Source organism: Orycteropus afer, unplaced genomic scaffold (assembly GCF_000298275.1).
Source record: "Orycteropus afer afer isolate SDZICR_OR568_19922 unplaced genomic scaffold, OryAfe1.0 scaffold00075, whole genome shotgun sequence".
NCBI lineage: Eukaryota > Metazoa > Chordata > Mammalia > Tubulidentata > Orycteropodidae > Orycteropus > Orycteropus afer.
Genome location: NW_006921662.1, coordinates 1,003,260 through 1,026,019, shown reverse-complemented (window position 1 = coordinate 1,026,019; position 22,760 = coordinate 1,003,260). Strand labels below are relative to the sequence as shown.

At 35.8% G+C, this 22,760-nt stretch overlaps 1 protein-coding gene across 1 annotated transcript in view; it reads right to left on the bottom strand.

Moving 5' to 3' along the window:
• Positions 1-22,760, bottom strand: part of LOC103197279 (complement factor H-like) — a 97,970-nt gene that overhangs the window by 27,119 nt on the left and 48,091 nt on the right. Inside the window, 7 exon segments of the mRNA XM_042780972.1 lie at positions 555-734; positions 850-1,026; positions 2,357-2,480; positions 2,483-2,535; positions 9,556-9,732; positions 12,164-12,212; positions 12,215-12,348. Coding sequence (XP_042636906.1) covers positions 555-734; positions 850-1,026; positions 2,357-2,480; positions 2,483-2,535; positions 9,556-9,732; positions 12,164-12,212; positions 12,215-12,348 — 894 coding nt within the window.

The following is a 22,760-nucleotide window of genomic DNA, read 5'->3' as shown; positions in this document are numbered from 1 at the left end:
AAACGGGCGTCCGTCTGATTGTTTCCTGGCCCATTCCCTCATCTTCTGATGTCACAAAGTTATACGTTCACTGAGGGGGCCCATGGCCACCCACTCTGCAGACCACTTGCTGTGTTCTGCTGCATTTGAAGCACACAGAAACAACCATTGTTAGATGTTTTCACAGACGCAAGAGCAGCAAAATTGATATTTTCTCAGCTTTCTTTTTTTCCTACCCTTGAAGTCGTATAGCAACAATAATTATTGTTACATAATAAGAATATAGTTATGCTTTTCTTGATATTTTATACTCTTATTTTACATCATATGGTAATCTTTAAGTAAAATTTAGCTTCACACTTGAAATAATAAACCATATTAATATCAGGCACATAAAACCATCATATTCTGTTGCTAGTTTATATTTTTCCCTTATAGACACATATTTAGCTATAAATAACAATGATTAGATTCATTAAAATTAAGGCTTGAAATTTTTAGCAAAATCTCTAAATATATTTTTACATAAGAATATTAAACTTTATTAAATATCAATTTGAAAAGTATATTCTCACAAATGCACTGAGAAAGTTGGGTCCACATTCCACGAACACATGTAACTGATCTGTGTCCAACCATCGTAAATGATTCTGTGCAACTGAACTCCACTGATTCTCCATGGTGATAGGGAGGGTCAGATGGCAAACTAAAGCCATGCTGGAGTATCAGTATATCTTTACATGTACTGTCTTCCTCTTTGTAAATTTCACACAAAAAATAAATTTATCTTAAAAACATAATTTGTCTCTATATGAATGTAAATAAAAATTTCTGATTCAAATTTAAATATCAATATTGTGTGTGCATTACTAACATATATAGGCAGAGTTGTCCATTCTCCATCAACACATTGAATTTTCTTAGACCCCTTCATTAGGAACCTGGGATTGCAACCATATTCCACCACTTCATTGTGTTCAAATTTTTCTTTCTTTTTCTCCTTAATTTCCCCATTCGAGAGTTGAGGAGGTGAACCACAAGAACCTCCTTTCTCTACAATAGAAATAATGGTAAAATAGTTAATTTTATAATACAAAATTAAGTACAATGTGGGGACTTTTATTATTTTTATGTACTACAGCATTCTTAAATAATGAAAAAGGAATGATACTTCTCTGAAAATTACTTCCCAATGCTGTTACTTAAACTGAACTAAAAAGTCCTGGTGATACATTAGCTAAGGGCTTGGCTGCTAACTGAATGAAAGGTCATGGATTTGAACTAGCCATTCCATGGGAGAAAGATGTGACAATCTGCTTCTCTAAAAATTATAGCCTTGAAAACCCCATGGAGGCAGTTCTACTCTTGAGGCAGCCTGTGATGCCAAGTACTGACTCACTTGAAGTCTCTTCCCACATCCCTCAAGATAGTATGTAAGACCTGATCCACTAGTGGAACATGGGGGGGGGGGGAAATAAAGAAGAAGCCAGTAGAAGGTATCTTAAGATAATAGTTTGGGAGAACTGGCCCAAAGTGGCTGGAGCTGTTGCTGTTTAGTCAGTCACACAGGTGCAGTGTGGAAAACCTTTACCTAAAAGTGAAATTTGATGTCACAGGCTGAAAAACACACCCCATGGAGGCCATGACACTGCACCCCTACTAATAGGCTGCTCTTATAATGCAAATATTTTCCATGGAATTGAATGTATATGCGTGACTTCTTTGTTTCAAAGTGTATAAAAATGGAAATAATCTGTCCTTCTGGGAACTCAATTTGAGCTGGAGTCTTCCAAGTTCCTTGCTTGTGCATCTGCAATAAATGCACTTAACTCTCCTTACCTCAGTGTTCTCTTTACTGACTGGGAGCCAAAATATATTGTATCATATAAAACTATTAATACTCCATGGAAACATTGTTTCAAATTTTCTTCAAAAAGTACCATTATTTGAGATAATCTGTGGATCAATTTATTTTAACTTTGATTAACCCATATGCATAATTGAACTGACTTTAAGCTATTGGAATGTTGTTTAGAGAAACACAATGAAATTTGAGGTAAAGCCTATCTGTAGAAAACATTCAACATTAATGGTGGCATAACAGGTAAAGGAAAAGAAACAAAGAAGTGCCTCCAATTTCCGCTGCCATCTAGGTATCTCTGAATACCCCCAATACACATTTCAAGGAACAATTGGAGAAGTATCTACCTGAGCTGTCTACCACCCAACCCATATTCTTCCCAGGATGCATTTACATTCCAACATCTCTGGATTAATGTGTTATATTATAGGTAATCTGAAAGGCTACTGAAGATGAAAATTAGAAGGTATTGGTAAAAATAATTTTTGTTTCATCAATTGGAAGATTAATATTCACCTATACATGTTGGGAGATTAGGCGACCATCCAAAGTGGTAGCACTGAATTGAATTTGGTCCAACTACTAGAGATCTCTGTCTGCAGGAGAATTTCAGTAAATCTCCAACTTTATATTTGTTTTTATTTTGGGCCAAGCATCTACGTTTTGTGGTATAACAGGAACAATGCACTCTTTTTTCTAAAAAAGAAAATAAAGTGTAAAATAATTTAATGAAAATATACAATTTAGCCTTGCCAAAATAAACTTTATATATGTCATGCAAAAATAAGGTGCTGTGTGCTGCATACACAGATGGACATCAGATAAACCCTTTTCCTGAAAAGAAAAAAAAAACCTTACATTTTTGTACACTCTATCAATTCATGTGGGACTCTGTGAGAAATGTTAAGGTATTGAACAGCAATATTCAGGTCCTGGTAATTTATTTGTAAAGTAAACTTGCTTAGTTTGGATCTAATTTTATCAATAACATTTGTAAAATTGATAGTTAATTTTTTTTCCACTCTAAAAGCATAACATTATTCTCTCATATTAAGAAAAGAATGCTATAGTTTTTATAATGCACATTTAAGAAAAATTGATATTTTGTTTCATGTAATTAAGGCATTGCTATTGAGCCAATTCCGATTCATAGTAACCTTATAACACAGAGCAGAACTGCCCCATTGAGTTTTCAAGGCTGTAATCTTTACACAAGCAGACTGCTACATCTTTCTCCCGTGGTGCAGTTGGTGGGTTCAAACCGCTGACTTTGAGGTAGTAGCTGAGCACTTAACCACTGCAACATCAGGAATCTTTTTAATATAATTGGTGACCTAGAATGCAGGGAAGATGGGATCTAATATATTTTCAGTTAGACAACCATAAAAATCTAATAATTAAGTTTTTTCAAATAAAGAAAACAAACACTTGCTCATCTTTATCATTTTATAAAAATAAATCTGTAAACCAGAATTAAGACTTAAAATCAGGCTAATTCCTACTATCAATGGGTCAAGCATTAGAACAAAGTTATTAATTTAAATAATAAATTAACCATGTAAAAAGTAATGCCAAAACCTAAATAACTAAATAAATGTGCTTTTGTTTTTTATTTTTATGTTGGGGTTAGCAGCTTAATTGACATCACTTGTGAATGCGAATCACTAATATTCCTTTCTTAAATTTCAATTCCTTTCTACTACATAGCAAATATTTTATTTGTATTTCTATTTGTTTACATATTTTGCACTCATTTTATATAAATTCTTTTTCTCATTATGTTGTGGAACAAACTATCCCAACAAGTATTAAAAAAAAAGATCATGATTGTTCAGTATTTTTTTTTTTCCAGAAAAAAAAAAAAATGTTTATATACAGAGTCAGCCCCAGGGTTACAGGTGAGGAGAGACAACTCAGGGCCGCCCAAAGCAGCAGGCCGGAAGAGATGGATTAACACGGTGGCTGCGATGATCAAGTATAGCAGGGATTGTGGGGCTGGCGCAGGATCGGGCAGTGTTCATTCTGCTGTGCATGGGGTGGTTATGAGTCGGAAATGACTCGATGGCACTTAACAACAACAACAACGGCTTATATACAGATAATAACATTTGAAATTTGATTTAGGAACAATATGAATCAGAGTAACTTGAATTACAGATATTTTTGTTCAAAGGTCAAAATTATAAATGCTAATTCTTTTATCTGCAAATATTAGTATAGATTTTTTAACCCTAAAATTATACTTCTTTACAATTGTTGCAAACACTTGTTTCGGTTATGTGATGTATGATATCAATTATTTGGAAACCTTGCACCAAACAAAGACTCTTAGAACATTTGAAATAGACTCAAATATCAGACAACTTGTGTTTAGTTTTCTACTGACTGGCTGATGGAAGAATATTTAAAAAGAATATTTAGTGTCATTTGTTCATTCAAGTACTAGAGGCCAACACCATGCTGGTCATTTCTAGTTATTTCTTAACATGGTCATAGGGTTTTAATAAAATTTTCAAAAGAAAGACATTTTAAAGACATTAGTTCCAACTGTTATATGGAATCATGTATTCACAATTTTGCATTATTTCTTTTTTTAAAGAAGGCCCCTCAAATTTGCCTAAGGTCTGCTTTTTTTTTAAATTATTTATTGTGATTTGGGTGAAGATTTACAGAGCAAATTCACTTTCCATACAGCAGTTCACCACAAGGCAAAAGCTCCCCTCCTGAGTGTATCCAGGATCATATATAGGGTTGGCAGACAATGGTCCTATAAGTTTATGTGAAGGATCAGAATCCCCAGGAGTATAGTACAACTGACAAGGGGCTAGCTTATGGTCACTGCTTGGTCACAGCCAGTTACCCACAGCGACTGAGTAGTTGATCCTGAGGGCCTGGGACCATGGTCACAGGGGACATCAAACTCAATTGGCATAACATACTATACAAAACATTGTTCCACCTCCTACTTTCGTGAGTAGCGTCTGGGATCTTAAAAGCTAGCAAGCTGCCATCTAGATGTAATGATTGGTCTCTCCTCATCAAGAGCAAAGAAGAAAGCAGAAAACCAAAATTAATGGAAACAATCAGTCCCCACGACTGGTACACCATCCGATCTGCAACCTATACAAGTATGAGACCAGAAGAACTAGATGGTGCCCGGCTACCACTGTCATCCACTTGGAAGGGATGTAGGTGATCCTGGATAGAGAGGGAGAACAATGTGAAACAAAACTCAGAATCATTTGGAGGGAAAAAAAAAAAAAAAAAGGGGGGGGGGATGTTTGGGACCAGGTTTGCTGGTCCAATAGAGCCTGGTGGAACCACTGAGACTATGGCCCCTAGCTACCCTTCAGGTCTGGAATTGAGACCACACCTGTGGTTTCCAGCCAAGCAAAGTACAGGTATGTGAGTTGAACATTTACCTCAAGTGGCCACATGCCCTTGAGAGAACAATCATGGGAGAAGGAAGGGCACCTTATGCACAGGGAGACAGCTTGGGGGGCAGGAGAGTATGGAGGGATGGACACTGGGAAGTGGTACCTTGGGGAGGAAATTGGAGGGGAGCTGTTGCATTGTGGTAAATTGTGGTCAATGACATGAGACAAAGTATATGTGAACTGCTGTATCGAGAGTGATTTTGCTCTGTAAATCTTCACCCAAATCTAAATAAAATAAAAAAAATAAAAATAAAAATAAAAAAAAGCTCCCCTCCCACTTCTTCCCCATAGTTACCTCTTCCCAGTGTCCATCTAAGGTCTGCTTTAAAAAAGAAAAACACTATATCTGCCTCTAATCACAAAAAAGTTCCCAAACTCTTTATAATGCAGCTCTTGCCTACATGTCCAATGTTAACTTCTCGTCTTAATAAAGTCAAATTCTTTCCTGCCTTTGCTGTAACAAACGTCCTTCCCTTTACCTTGAATGATTTTTTTTTTTTTTTATGGACACCATCCTATACAAAATAGTCTTTGGTTCCCTTCTATTTTCTGTGTAAATAAAGCTTCTTTTATTTCTTTGAAGACAATAATATACAAAATATGTTTAAAATCATTTGCTTCATTATTTGGTTTAATCTGCCATGTCCACCCATCTACTCTCACTCTTCCATACTTTAATGAAAGCTCTGAAAAGGGAGGCTTATATTTGTGTTTCTCAGCATTTTCTCCTAGCCTATTTAATAGGTGTTTGGCAGAGCATACATGAAACACATTTGACTGGGCTCTCACTGCTCACGCTCAGATGACCTTGACTCATACTTCACAGAAAAGAGAAACCATCATCTCCTGCTTCCTTCCAGTATTCAATTTACAGAACCAATTTTTGTTCATTCCTCTTATTGTGAAGTTGGAAGCAGTCCTGTTGCTACCAAAGCCCAGTACCTCCTCAGAAGCTCTGGTTCCCTTTCCCTCTCTACTCACAGGGACATGTCTACTATCTGCCTCTTGTTTTCAATCTCTGCCTATTTCCCTCTCTGCTAGAACCTGGTATTCAGCAGTCAGCATGTTCTCATTTTGTCATCTTAAAAAAACAAAAAACTCTTTCCTCAGTGCATAACTTTCTTTAATCACATACGGAAATTTCTATTCTCTGTCACAGGCAAACTTCTTCAATGATTTATGTCTGCATACTTTCTTTCTCTAAACATTTTTTTCACATCTATGACAAGATTCATTTTTAGTTTTTTATTTTTCTTCTGATTCTCTGAATCCTCCTATTTCCCTCTGGGTGGCTATCTTTTCCCCTTTTTGCATTCTATATGTTTTCTAATTTGATATCATAATTTATGTGTTGATCATCCAAATGTATATCTCCTGGTTAAATGTATACATCCAAGTCACTAGTTTACACATCCTATTTTAAATGACCTTGAGCAGTTCCATCATAACGTGTCTGAGCTGAAAGTAGTATTCCTCCCAAAACTGATCTCTGTCCTGTCAACACCATTTTAGAAAATGGATGTAGTGCAATGAATTGCTTTTACATGGTCTTTCTAGTCAAGATCTTGTAACTCTCACAAAATAATTGACTGGGCCACAATCTTACCTGGGATTGTTGTTGTTGTTGTTATGTGCCATCGAGTCAGACCCAACTCATAATGACCCCTCCCCTACTTGGGTTTCCGAGGTGGTATCACTACAGAAGTAGATTGCCCAACTTTCCTTCTGAGGAGTGGCTGGTGGATTTGAACCACCAGCCTTCTGGTTAGCAGTCAAGTGCCTTAGGCACTATGCTACTGGTACATTATTATTCAAATTGAATGAGTTGTAGTCTTCTGAGGGGATTGGTCAGGTCATGGTCCTGTTTGAAGGACTATGCCTTGAAATTGACGAGTTTGCATAAATAAGGGCCAACCCCACAGAGGTTCAGAGATGCCTCATTACTATTAAGAAGAATCTGGGGAGGAGCACATCCTTTGGATCTAGAGCATGTCCTCCTAGACACAGAAAAGAGAGCTGTTCTGAAACAGGCATGAGACAGTGCAACAGGGCAAGGGAGCTACATCTTCTGATCTCCTCTAACTTCACAAGAGGAAGACAGAATCACCATCAGCAGCCCAAGGCTAATTCTTGTGAGGAATCCTTCCAGCCTCCAGCCTTTTTACCAACTTTGACACCAACCATCCCTTCCACAGTACACCCTACATCTCTGCTGGGTTTGATAATTCATTGCAATGGTAACATAGAACTCACAGCCAATGCTCATGATTATGCTCATGATTATGGGGTTTATTAGAATCTTACAATTCAGGTTCAGGAATGTGCTCCAGTCAGGACATTATCCCCTTTGATGTGCCCTCAGACGCGCTTCTCTGGCCCTTGGCCTCTGGACCTGACATCCACTTCTGTGGGCCAGGTAAGCTTACTGCTCTGTCCCCTGCCACCATTTCTCCTCTGGGGTGTCTTTCAGCCAAGGAGGTTCAGCATAGGGCTTTTGGGTCCAAGGATGCACTCCACTTCACCTGTATCTCTTTTCTCTTGATGGCAGTGAGATCCCTCTCTGCCTCTAGGAAGGCTCATTTTAAGCTTGGCAGAGTGACAAAACTAACCAATCCCAAGATTAGAGTTCTACACACCTTATTTCTTTGGTTTCACCAAGTAATCTGGTGGAGTTACAAAGCTATGGCTTGAAAAGCTGTATCAAGTAATTCACTGCACCACAGACAGCAAGAAACAGGCAGGCACAGCAGAGCCAAGCAACTCATCAGAAATAAAATCAGCCCAATGCTAATAAGCCCTAAAATAACCTGGGTATTCTTGCCTTTGTGTCCTATCCAGTTTCAGTTCATAAAATTCTCCCACATTTTGACTAGAATCTTTTCATCCTGGCATTTTCCAAATAATGTTTTTCTTTTAGAGCTTTGGTTGGAATTCCTTTGCTTGGAATTCCTTTGCTTGGAATATTCTGTATCTACTTATTTTTCACCAATTCAAGGCTACTTTCTGGGAAAACAGACAGTTCTTAGGTAAATATACAAGGGGTATTTGCAATAGTCCAGAGAACATGTTGACATATGAAAATGAAGAGCTTTTGGCAGGAACTGAAGAAATTAACACAAAATGGGAAGGAGAAAGGAAACCTAAGGAGTAAAAATGGCAAAGTTCAACAAAACAGAAGATAACAAATGCCGGTGAGGATATGGAGAGATTGGGACTCTCATACACTGCTGGTGGGACTGTAAAATGATACAACCACTGTAGAAAGCAGTATGGTGATTCCTCAAAAAGCTGGAATTAGAAATACTATTTCACCCAGCAATCACATTACTGGGTATATATTCTAAAGAGTGAGAGCCAGGACAAGAACAGACATATGCACACCCTTGTTCATCCCAGCACTATTCACGATAGCGAAAAGATGGAAACAACCTAAGTGCCCATCAACAAAAGAATGGATAACCAAACTATGGTATATACACACAGTGGAATACTATGCAACACTAAAGAATAATGTAGAATCTGCAAAACACTGCATAATATTGATGAACTTGGAGGGCATTATTCAGAGTAAAATAAGTCAGTCACAGAAAGACAGATATAGTACTAGTTTGTTGTTGTGGAGGGTCAAGGACAGGTTTATACATGGAGGGAAAATTTCTTTGTTGGTTACCAGGTGTGGGAGGGGAGAGGAGGGAACATTGTAAAAAAAAAAAAAAAAAAAAAAAAACCATGGCGTATGTCACTTTAATTTTGTGTATTTCACTGTACATAAATTATATTTCAATAAAATGTATTTTTAAAAAAATAACTAAGGAGTAATTTAGGTAAAGAGGTTGTGATTAACCATAGTTTGGTAATGGGTGTCTAGTTGGAAATAATTTGCAAGTTCCCATTTAGAATTACTTGAAAACAGTTTATATTTTAATGACAAGTCAGTAATATGTGAGGTCCATACGAAACATTACTTTGATGTACTCTTTTAAATATATATAGATTCTTATCTTTGGGCTTCAAACACTATCTCTTCACAGTTTATATTAAATCAGAAGTAGGTACCTTGATTTTTAATCATCCTCCTTAACAGTGTCTCTAGATAATTCAATACCAAAGAGGAACGTCTACAGACTCCAATCTTCCTTCTGAGGGAGTGGCTGGTGGGTTTGAATCTCCAGCCTCTGGTTAGTAGTCATATGCTTTTAGACACTATGCCACCAGAGCCCCCGCAGACTACATTACCCCAAAGAAATGAATAGCGGAAAATAAAAGAACTGCACTTACCATAGCATGTGAGTGTGTCAGACCAACCATCATCACCACATACTATGGAGCCTGTGGTGCTTCCACCTGTGTTTTCATAGCCATCACTGCATTCATAGTCCAGCTCGTCACTGAGCTTAAACCATGTGCCATTAATTTTGGCTCTGGCATTCTCAAATAATGGCATATGACAAGATTCTAATACATGATAAAATTGAGGATTTCATTTTATATTATTTAATGGACAAGCTAACTGAGTAAATCCCATCCCAGAAACAAACAAAAAATCCTTTCCAATTATTATGTGCTAATACTTAAGTATCTTTTAAAAGTAATTTAAATAGACTAAAGATAAATTGCTCTCCTGAAATTGTTACTGCAATAGAAATATATGCTTATGTATACAGTATTCTTCATATCACTTGAATCATCTGAAAAGGTTTATATTAAATACATTGTTTTCTAGATTCTATTCATTCTTGTGACCTTGTCACATGCTGGTAATAAAAAAGTCGTTGTTGTTACGTGCCGTTAAGTTGCTTCTGATTCATATGTACAATAGAACGAAACACTGCCTGGTCCTGCTCCATTCTCACAAGTATTAGAGCTGTATAATTCTTTTTCAGGAAAACACAATAAAAGTTTTTTTTAAAATTTAAGATGTTAGTCCTATTAACAGTTGAGATATATGCCAGAGAAAGTAGATTAAATGGATATAAAAGATCTATGTAATTATTACATGACACTTAATCTTCTATATTAAATCTTGTCATATGTATTTGATCACAATTTAGTATAAAACAAGTTGATATGAAAACAACTTTTGTCATATTTTTCTTTATCTAAGGCCTGTAGTAAGCATAAAAATTGAAAAAAAAAATTAAAAGATAATTATACCAAAACCAAAAGAAACAAACTCACTGCAGGCGAGTCGGTTCTGACTCACAGCGGTGATCCCTCCTTGGGTTTCTGAGGTGATATCACTACGGAAGTAGATTGCCCAACCTTCCTTCCAAGGAGTGGCTGATGGGTTTGAACCACCAACCTTCTGATTAGCAGTCAAATGCTTTAGGCACTGCATCATACTGTAAGATAACTATACTTCAAAAATTTCACTGAGTGGCTTTGGGAAAATAAAATGTATAAATAAAGGTAAAAGAAGCAAATTTTTCATAGAGGAGCTTAATAAACATCTACGTAGTGGGACAGGGAATATTTTCAAAAAAATAGAGTTTAGTACTATCAAGAAATTTTTTTCTTCATTACCTAGATGTTTATGAAGATTTTCCAAAAGGACAGCAAGAATTTTCTTAAGTAGCCCTCTCCTACAACATGTTGTTGTTGTTGTTGTTTGCCATCGAGTCGGCCCCGACTCATAGCAACCCCTCCTTGGGTTTCCAAGGCAGTATCACAGCAGAAGTAGGAATGCCCAACCTTCCTTCCGAGGAGTGGCTGGTGGGTTTGAACCACCAGCCTTCTGGTTAGCATTCAAGTGCCTTAGGCACTATGCTACCAGAGCTCCTCTCCTACAGCATGTACTATATAAATTACAAAGGTCAAATTCTTCTGGGAGTTTGCACTATGGACTCGTTTCTGCACTGAAAGATATAACATCAATGTCTAGGAGCAAGGACTCCAACATAAAGACTGGTCACTTAAACACAGGCACAACACACATGAAGATTTCAGCTGAACACAACTTTACACCAAAATACAAATGATGCTTCCCTGACCAATTTGTAAATCATGGGACTGCTTTAAAGTAGGAAAAACTTGAATTGAAAACATGGAATGATCCTGTATCCTAGCCGTAATAATTCTAAAAATTAAAAAAAAAAATACCTAACCAACTAACTGTATGTGTTTGTGTGTGTATACACACATACACATATATCCGTGTATATATATGCGTTGTTGTTGTTATGTGCCGTCGAGTCAGACCTGACTCATAGGGACCCCTCCTTGGGTTTCTGAGGCAATATCACTACAGAAGTAGATTGCCCAACCTGCCTTCTGAGGAGTGGCTGGTGGGTTTGAACCGTCAGCCTTCTGGTTAGCAGTCAAGTGCTTTAGGCATTATGCTACCAGAGTATATATAATTTCTATACTATATATACATAATTTCTCCATTATGGAGATAATTTCTATATTATATATGGTTTCCACATCATAGATATGATCTCTATTATATATATATATATATATATATATAATTTAAATGATACATTAAGGAGCTCTGGTTGGTGTAGTGCCTAAGGCATTTTAACTGATAACCAAAAGGCTGGCAGTTCAAACCCACCAGCCACTCCTCAGAGGTAAGATTGGTCAACTGACTTCTGTAGTGGTATCGCCTCGGAAAACCAAGGAGGGTGACTTTGAGTCGGCTTTGACTCAATGGCAGTGAGTTTATAACATGTATTATGTATATTCTGCATTTTTATGATATAAACATATAAATGTATAAAATGTAAAAAATATATATACAATTTCTCAAAGTATTTTATTTATTCTTAAAATGGAAACATGTCAGCCCTACATCTACCCTCTCATATTCTAAAAGCAGAGAATTAAGTTAAAGTAAACTTCTATAAAGCTATCATCAGGAGAATAAACTTAATAACTTACTTTCTAATGCATATAGGCTGAGTTGACCATCCACTTTCCAAGCATGTAATATAGATCCTGATGTTTCACCATTTGCTGTTACATATCCTGGTTTACACTTATAATGTGTTTGTTTATTTACAGGATACACATACTGAGATTCAGTAATAAATCCATTCTCAATATTTATATTTACTTTTGAGCATGTTTCTAGAGGGAGAAGGTACAAAGAAAGCATAAGCATACATTCAGAAAATGTTTCTATTCAGAGTCAAATAATATTACAATATAATAAAATAATCTTATTTGTAAATGAAAATCTGAAGTACCTGTAATTGTCCAAGTTCTTGTGTCAGAAAAAATAATCAATTACATTATGAAACTTTATTAAATAATTATTGAAATAAGGCAAGATTTAGAACAAGCACCAAGAAATAGCTAGTTGTACCTAGAGCTCTAGAGTATTGTATTATTCCAGATCCTATTATTAGACAATTAGAAATCTAGTAATTTCTTAGAAGGGATTATGAATGCTGTTCCATAAATAGATTGATAGTTGTCATACCATCAACTCTGACAGAATGAAACATTGTCCAGTCCCCTTCATGTTCATGATCACTGGTGCATTCAAGTCCATCATTGTAGCTATTGTACCAGTCCTTCTCACTGAGAATCTCTCTCACCCTTCCTGGCCATCTTTTTTATACACCAGCATAATGTTCTCCTCTAGCAATTGTTCCTTCTTTAAAGCAAGTGATTGAGACAATAAGGTTTTCATTGGCTAAGTTTTGGAAGTAGAAGACCAGACTTTTCTTTCCAGTCTTTCTTAGTCTGGAAGATCTGTCCACCATGGGTGACCATATTGGTATTTGGAATACCAATGCCATAGCTTCTAGCATCATAGTAACATGCAAGCCACCGTAGTAAGTAGTACTTTGCAAGAAATTTGTCATGTTAAATATCTTCAATAGAAAAGAAAATGTGTTCTATATCACTGATTTCAAATTTCCACATTAAGCATTAGAAGTACATGAAATTTAACCCAAAGAAAACAGAAGAAACAAAGAAAGGTAAGAGCAAAAACTCATAAGTTTAAAAAAAAAAATAGACACAATTAATGAAACACAAAGTTTAGATCAACAGAATTGCAAAGTTATAAAGAGACCGACCAATGAGTAAAAAAGGAGAAGAAGACATAAATGGTCAATATCAACAATGAAATAAATGGTATGACTACTACAAACCAAAAAAAACCCCACCAAACTCACTGTTGTCAAGTTGGATCCAACCAATAGCAACCCTTTCTTGGGTTTCTGAGGCAGTATCACTATGGAAATAGATTGCCCAACAGATTCCATAAATATTAAAAAAATAATAAGGGTATACTATAAATAATTTATGCCAATAGACTCAACCACCTAGATGAATTGTCAAATTTATTGAGGGCAACAACCTACCAAAACTCAATCAATGAAGAATAGACAACATGGATATACTTCTACATATTTAAAGAGTTGTATTTTTATTTAAAAATAAAAACAAAGAAAAAACCTTTCCCACATAGTAAAGTCCAAGAACAGATGGCTTCAGTGCTCTATTCTATCAATCATTTAAGGAAGAAAAAACTATAATTGTACATAGATGTCCATAAAACTGAAGAGAGTGAAAATTTGCCTTTTCATTTTACAAGGCTAGCATTATCCTCCTTCCAAAGCCAAACAGATACTCAAACCTAAAACCAAACTCATTGCTGTCCAGTCAGATCTGACTCATAGCTACCCTTTCTTGGGTTTCTGAGGCTGTATCATACAGATGTAGATTGCCCAATCTTCCTTTCAAGGAGTGGCTGGTGGGTTTGAACCACCAGCCTTGTAGTTAGCAGTCATATGCCTTAGGCATTGCGCTACCAGAGCTCCTAAAACCAATATCCCTCATGAACAAAGACGTAAATAGTTTAAACAGAATTTAAACAATTAAATAGAAAATTCTATACAAAGGATACTGTAAAATGATCAAATGGGTTATCTAATGATACAAGGATCATTTATTATTAAAAAGATGTCAATGTAGTTTACCATATTAGTAAAGTGAAAGAAAAAAACACATAGACATCTCAAAGGTGAAAAGCTGAATGTGTATTCCCTGGGGTCAGTTTCAATATATGGATTTTTACTCTCACCACTTCCATTCAATATTTTACCAGAGCTTTTGGTCACTAAAATAGCCCAATAAGAAATAAAAAGCATCTGGATTGGGAAAGAATAAAAATGTCTTTATTATATATCCACTGCTCATCTGTCAGTTTGTTTTCCTGTGGTGGCTCATGTGTTGCTGTGAGGCTGGAGGCTATGCCACTGATATTTCAAACACCAACAGGCTCACCCATGTTGAACAGGTTTCAGTGGAGCTTCCAGACTAAGACAGACTCAGAAGAGGGAAGGGGACATCACCTTCTCAAAGAACTGGCCAGTGAAAACCTTATGAATATCAGTGAAACACTGTCTGCTATATTACTGGAACACTTTATGAATAGCCCTGAAACACTGTCAGCTATATTGCTGGAAGATGTGCCCTTCAGGTCAGAAGGCACTCCAAATACAACTGGGGAAGAGCTGCCTCTTCAAAGTAGAACCGACCTTAATGATGTGGATGGAGTAAAGCTTTTGGGATCTCCATTTGCTGATGTGGCATGACTCAAAATGGGAAGAGACAGCTGCACACATCTATAATAATCAGAACATAGAATGTATGAAGTATGAATCTAGGAAAATTGGAAGTTGTCAAAAATGAAATGGAATGCATAAAGATTGACATCTTAGGCATTAGTGAGCTGAAATGGACTGGTTTTGGTCATTTTGAATCAGACAACCATATGATCTACTATGCCAGGAATAACAAATTGAACAAGAATAGTGTGCCATGCATCATCACAAAGAATACTTCAATATTTATCCTGAAGTACAATGCTGTCAGTGATAAGATAGCATCCATATATCTACAAGGAAGACCATTTAATATCACTATTATTCAAATTTACACACCAACACTAAAGGGAAAGATGATGAAATTGAAAATTTTTACCAACTTCTGCAGTTTTAAATTGACCAAACATGCAATCAAGACGTTTTGATTTATTACTGGTGATTGGAATGCAAAAGTTGGAAACAAAGAAGAATCACCGGAGGTCAGAAAATATGGCCTTGGGGATAGAAATAACGTTAGAGACCACATGATAGAATTTTGCATGACCAATTCATTGCAAATACCTTTTTTCAACAACACAGACAGTGGCTATACATGTGGACCTTGCTAGATGGAGTACACAGGAATCAGATCAACTACATCTGTGACAAAAGGAGATGGAAAAGCTCAATATCTTCAACCAAAACAAGGCCAGGAGCTGATTGTGGAACAAATCATAAGCAAGTTCAAGTTGAAGCTGAAGACAATTAAAACAAGTCCATGAGAGCCAAAATATGACCTTTATTATATCCTTCCTAAATTTAGAGACCATCTAAAGAATGATGTGATGTATTGAACAATCAGTGTTTCATTGATATTCATAAGGTTTTCACTGGGCAGTTCTTTGAGAAGGTGATGTCCCCTTCCCTCCTCCGAGTGTGTCTTAGTCTGGAAGCTCCACTGAAACCAGAGGAACTGTGGGATGACATCAAGAACATCACTCATGAAGAAAGCAAAAGGTCATTAAAAAGACAGGAAAGGAAGAAAAGACCAAAATGGATGTCAGAAGAGACTCTGAAACTTACCCTTGAATGGAAAGTAGCTGAAACAAAAGGAAGAAATGACAAAATAAAAGAGCTGAACAGAAGATTTCAAAGAGGAGCTTGAGAAGACAAAGTCAGTTATTATAATGAAATGTGCAAAGACCTGGAGTTAGAAAACCAAAAGAGAAGAACATGCTCAACATTTCTTAAGCTGAAAGAACTGAAGAAAGTATACAAGCCTGAAGTTGCATATTGGAAGATTCTATGGGCAATAGAATTTTGATATTGGAAGATTCTATTGAATGATGCAGGAAACATCCAAAGAAGATGGAAGGTATACATAGAGTTACTGTACCAGAAAGAACTGGTTGATGTTCACTCATTTCACAAGGTGGCCTATGATAAAGAACCAATGGTATTGAAGGAAGAAGTCAAAGCTTCACTGAAGGAATTGGGAAAGAACAAGGCTCCAGGAATTGACAGAATACAAATATGGAAGAGATCCATATTTGTACCCATTCCAAAGAAAAGTGATGCCACAGAATGTGGAAATTTTCAAACAGTATCATTTATATCACACACAAGTAAAATGTTGCTGAAGATAATTCAATAATGTTAGCAGCAATAGATTGACAGAGAACTTCTGGAAATGCAAGCCAAATTCAGGAGAGGACCTGGAACAAGGATATAATTGCTGATGTCTGATGGGTCTTGAAAACAAAGAATACCTGAAAGATGTTTACTTGTCTTTTATTGAATATGCAAAAACATTCAATTGTGTGGATCATAATGAATTATAGATAACATTGAGAAGAATAAGAAGCCTAAAACATTTGATTGTGCTCATCAGGAACCTGTAAAGAGACCAGGAGGCTGTTGTTCGAACAGAGCAAGGGGATACTGCATAACTTAAAATCAGGAAGGGAGTGCATCAGGGTTGTATCCTTTCACCACCCTTATTCAATCTGTATGCTGAAAAAAAACCTGGAAGCCGGACTATGTGAAGACGAATGTGGCATCAGGATTGGAGGAAGACTCATTAACAACCTGCGATATTCAAATGACACAACTTTGCTTGCTGAAAGTGAGGATGATTTGAAGCACTTACAGATGAAGATTAAAGACTTCAGTCTGCAGTATAGATTACATCTCAACATAAAGAAAGTGAAAATCCTCAAAACTAGACCAATAAGCAGCACCACAATAAATGTAGAAAAGATTAAATTTGTTAAAGATTTCATATTACTTGGTTCCACAGTCAACACCGATGGAAGCAGCGGTCAAGACATCAGATGATATATTGCACTGGGCAAGTCTGCTGCAAAAGACCTCTTTAAAGTGTTGAAGAGCAAAGATATCTACTTAAATAGTAAGGTGTGCCATGGTATTTTCAATCACCTAAAATGCATGTGAGAGCTGGACAATGAATAAGGAAGACTGAAGAAGAGTTGATGCTTTTAAGTTGTGGTGTTGGCAAAGAATACTGAAAGTACCATGGACTGCCAAAAGAACGAACAAAGAAGTCCTGGAAGAAGTACAGCCAGAATATCCTTGGAAGAGAGAATGTCCAGACTTTGCCTCATGTACTTTTGTCATGTTGTCAAAAGGGACCATTTCTTGGGGAAGGATTTCATGTTTAGTAAAGTGGACGGTCAATGAAAAAGGGGAAGGCCCTCAATGAGATGAATTGACATGGTGGCTGCAACGATGAGCTCAGGTGTAATAAGATTGTGAGGCTGGCGCAGGACTGGGCAGTGTTTCATTCTGTTGTACATAGGATCACTATGAGACAGAACTGACTCAATGGCACCTAACAACAGCAACAAAATGACTATATATATATAATGTATATGTATATGTATATATATATATATACATATACATATATAATGTATATATATATATATATAAAACCAATAGATTACTAGAATTAATAAGTGGGTTTAGCAAGGTTACAAGATATAAATGCATGCCAAAAAATAAATTCTATTTCTATATTTGGCAATAAACTGTCAGAGATAGAAATTAAGAAAAACAATACAGTTTACAGTGAAATAAAAACTAAAATAAATTCTATTTCTATATTTGGCAATAAACTGTCAGAGATAGAAATTAAGAAAAACAATACAGTTTACAGTGAAATAAAAACTAAAATAAATTCTATTTCTATATTTGGCAATAAACTGTCAGAGATAGAAATTAAGAAAAACAATACAGTTTACAGTGAAATAAAAAATGAAATATTTAGGAATAAATATAATAAAATGTATGCAAGGTTTGTGTTAAAAACTAGAAAATATTACTGGGAAATATAAAAACCAAAACCAAACCAAACTCACCGCTATCAAGTTGATTCCAACTAATATCGACCTCCATTGGGTTTCCGAAGCCATAAATCTTTACAAAAGTAGGTTGCCCCATCTTCCTTCTGCAGAGAAGCTAGTAGGTTTGAGCCACTAACTTTCTGGTTAGCAGTGAAATGCCTTAGGCACTGTGCCACCAGAGCTCCTGAGAAATATAAAAGAGTACTTAATAAATGAAAGAACGTTATGTATTCATGTATCAGAAGACTGGATATCATTGTCAATTTTCCCAAAATTGATTTACAGATTCAATACCATCCTCATAAAAATCTCAGGGTTTTTCTTTAGTGTGAAAGTTATTCATAAAATCATATAGAACTGTAAAGGGCCTTAGAGTGACTTTTGAAAAAGTTAAACAAAGTTGGAAAGTTAACACTAAGGCATTTGATTGCTAACCAGAAGCCTGGCAATTCTGAGTCACTCTTTGGAAGGAAGGTTGGGCAATCTACTTCCGTAGTGATACTGCCTTGGAAAACCCAGAGGGGTCACTATGACTCCGGTCCTACTCAATGGCAATGTGTTGTGTGTGTAATGTCAAGACATTGAAAAACTTGCATAGTCAAACCAATGTAGTGTTGGTGTCAAGGTGGAGAAAAGATTTCTGGTAGCATAGTGCCTAAGGCACTTGACTGCTAACCAGAAGGCTGGCGGTTCAAACCCACCAGCCACTCTTCAGAAGGAAGGTTGGGCAATCTACTTCCGTAGTGACACCACCTTGGAAACCCAAGGAGGGGCCGCTATGAGTTGGGGCCGACTCGATGGCAAATAACAACAACAAATAGAATAGAGTTCCAAAATAGACCCAAACATCTATGGACAATTGATATTTTATAACTATGTTAACAAGTTAGTGGAGAAAGAATACATTTTTCAACAAAAGGTACTGCAGCATTGGAATATTAAAATGCAATAGGTCAACTTTGCTCCACACTTCTTATCATATATAAAAATTAACTCAATATGGGACATAGAATTAAATGTAAACTGTAAAACTTCTAGAAGGAAATGTAAAATAAAATCTTACAACCTTGGGTTTGGCACAAATATCTTACCTATGCCATCAAATGAAAGAAAAATCTTAGAAAAAACAAACCATAAAAGAAGAAAGTGTATAAATTACACTCCATCAAAATTAAAAACCTCTGCTCTTCTAAAGACAATGTTAAAGGAATGAAAATAACAAGCCACAGACTAAGATAAAATGTTTTAATGCGCATATATAGTAAAGGAGTTTTTCCAGTATTTATAAAGAACTATGAAAACTCAATAAGAAAAACTCAGGTTGAAAAAAAAAATGGGAAAAGTTTTTAACAGACTCTTCAACAAAACTGATAAACAACTAATAATAATAGGAAAAAAAGCTCAACATCAATACACACAACGCACTGCCGTGGAGTCGGATTCAACCCCTAATGATCCCTCCTTGGGTTTCCAAGGCGATATCACTACGGAAGTAGATTGCCCAACCTTCCTTCAGATGAGTGGCTGGTGGGTTTGAACCACCAGCCTTCTGGTTAGCAGTCAAATGCCTTAGGCACTATGCTACCAGAGCTCCTAGAACATGCCAGTTAGAGCCACTATGAGAGAGGTCCACAGACCATCAGAATGGCTGCAATAAGAGGCAGGTTAAGGGTTGATGAAGATCTTTCATACACTACTGATGTAAATGTATGTGAAAAAACCAGTTCGATGTGCAGTGTTATATTTTCTTACAAAATTATTCACACACCTACCATATGAGCCAACTACTCCACTCCTAGGTATTTACCCAAAGGAAATGAAAACATATCTCCATTTAAAAACATTTAGGCAAATGTTCATTTATTCATTTGAAAGCTTTATTTAAAATATCCAAAACATGGAAGTATCCCAAATGTCTAATAAAAGATGGGTGGATGAACAAAATAATGGTATACCCATATAATAAGATGCTTCTCTTCTGTAAATTGAATAAAATATTGATACTACATGAATGGATCTTACTTTGCTGAGTAAACAATGTCAGACAAGAAAATAGTACATACTGTTTGGTTTGATGCTGGTTTGATGTTATTACATTTTATTAAATCAGTTGGTCTCTGTAAGGCTGATTACCTTCCAAAATGTAGGTGTCCTCCATCAATCAATTGAAGGCCATAAAAGCCAAAAGGAAATTTCTCTACAGAGTGTTCTACCACCAGACTATAAATAGATATTTACTGAGAACACTCTTACTTTTCACGCTTCCTGTTGCCTGATCTATAGATCTGGGGATGCAAGCCTGTAGGTGTCTGGCTTGTAACTTCATGTAAGGTTTTTGGACTTGTCACACTCCCATAATTACATGAAACAATTCTTTAAAGTAAAACATTCTCTCTCTTTTTTCTTTTCTCTGTGCATGTTCTGTTTCTCTAGAGAACACTGACAAAGACATAACCTATGGAAAAAAAAATATAATCTGTAAGTAACAGAAGTAAATAACTGTTTGCTCAGAAGGGATAGGGATAGTGGATAAAAGACATGAAGAACTTTCTGAGAGTGATGAATATGTTTGTACTGTTTGTGATTTCACGTGTGTGCACACATAAGTCAAAATGTATCAAATTAAATATGTTAAATAAGTGCAGTTAATTTGTGTCAATTATACTCACCAGCCACTCCTCGGAAGGAAGGTTGGGCAATCTACTTCTGTAGTGATACTGCCTTGGAAATCCAAGGAGTGATCACTGTGAATCGGGTCTGACTCGATGGCACATAACAACAACAACGGTGCTTTTTAAAAATATATATAAATGACATAAGAGGAAACTTTCTTTTTTGTCACCAGGGATGGGAGGAGAGTGAAGACTTAACTCCTAGATAGGTTAAAGTATATATACATATACACAGAAACCAAAGATTATTAGTAGTTACCAAGGTTAGGAGGGTGGGAGGAAAGGGGAAGCTTTTGTTTGTGGGGCATTGAGTTTATGCTAATGGTGGTGGAATATTTTGGAAAAGGATAGAAAAAATGGTGGCACAACATGAAAAATGTTAGCAATGTTCCTGAGCTGTAAAGGGGAAGGTTGTTCTTGTTGTGTATGTTTTCACCACAATAAAAAGTAAAAGACAATATATACATATATAAAGGACATGAACATTATATAAAAGGAACTTATTGTCAACCAGCATAAAAATCTCAAGATTTAAAGATGTGTTGTCTGAAAGAAAGCCATTTTAAATATAGAGTAACAGGAAATTTAAAAGTGTCAGAAAATGAAGTAAGAAAGTAGGAGTGGTTCTATTACATCAGACACAATTGTTATTTGTTATATACCGTTGAGTAGGACCCAACTCATAGTGACCCCGCCAATGGGTTTCCAAGGCAGTATCACTGCGGAAGTAGATTGCCCAACCTTCCTTCCAAGGAGTGGCTGGTGGGTTTGAACCACCAGCCTTCTGGTTAGCAGTCAAATGTCTTAGGCACTATGCTACCAGAGCTCCTATCAGACACAATAGACATAAAAAATAGTAATATTATTACAGATCAATATGGACATCAAATTATAGGTAATAAATGTGGAAATCAAAATAATAAATATTCAGTGCATCAGGAATCATAAAAATCCAAATTGCTTTCCAGCTAATAATAAGAGTTTCCAAATACAGGAAGCAAAATAAAAACTGAGAGGAGAAATAAACACAATGGCAATATAGTCAGAGATCTTAAGACTTCTTTCTCAATCATTGGTAGACCATGTAAGTAGAAAATCAATAAGGAAAAGAAGACTTATAAAACATCATCAAGCAAGCTGACTTAACATATGCACCAAAAACAGTGGAATACCTATTACATCTAAGTGCATTTTCTGGCCCATAAAACAAATCTGAAAAAACGTCAAATGATTATCTGAGTATGTTCTCCAACCACAAAGTAATGAAATCACAAATCGATCTAAAAAAAGGTATAAAGCAAATAAAATATTTGTAACTGAAACAACATATTTTTAATAAACTGTGGATAAACACAAATCACATGGAATATTTGCAATTATATTAATTGTGTTATATAAACTGAAAAATATCAAAATCTACAGGGTGCTTTAAAGCAATACTCAGAAAGAAACTTCCAACTTAAAGGAATCATACAGAAGAGTTTTTTTAAAAAATGACCAAACATTCTACCATGAATATCTAGAAAATGAGAGGCAAATAAAACAGAAATTACAGAGGAAGGGAAACAAAAATAATGAGAACAAAAATTGGTGACATGTTAAATGGACAAACAACAGAAATTAAACAAAGCAAAAGTTAATTCTTTGAAAGGATTATGGTGATTATTAGGCCTCTAGTTAAAATAGCCATAAGAAAGAAACAAATTACACACAAATTACCAATATCAGGAAGGAAGTATAAGACATCATTATAGGTTCTAAGACCTTCAAAATCAGTGAACAGAATAAAAAAAATTAATGAACTTTTTTTTTTGTCTAAAAATTTGATACCTTATAGGCAAATTATCAAAACTGATGCAAGAATGAAGAGAAAACATAAATACACTTGTATTTATTTTTAA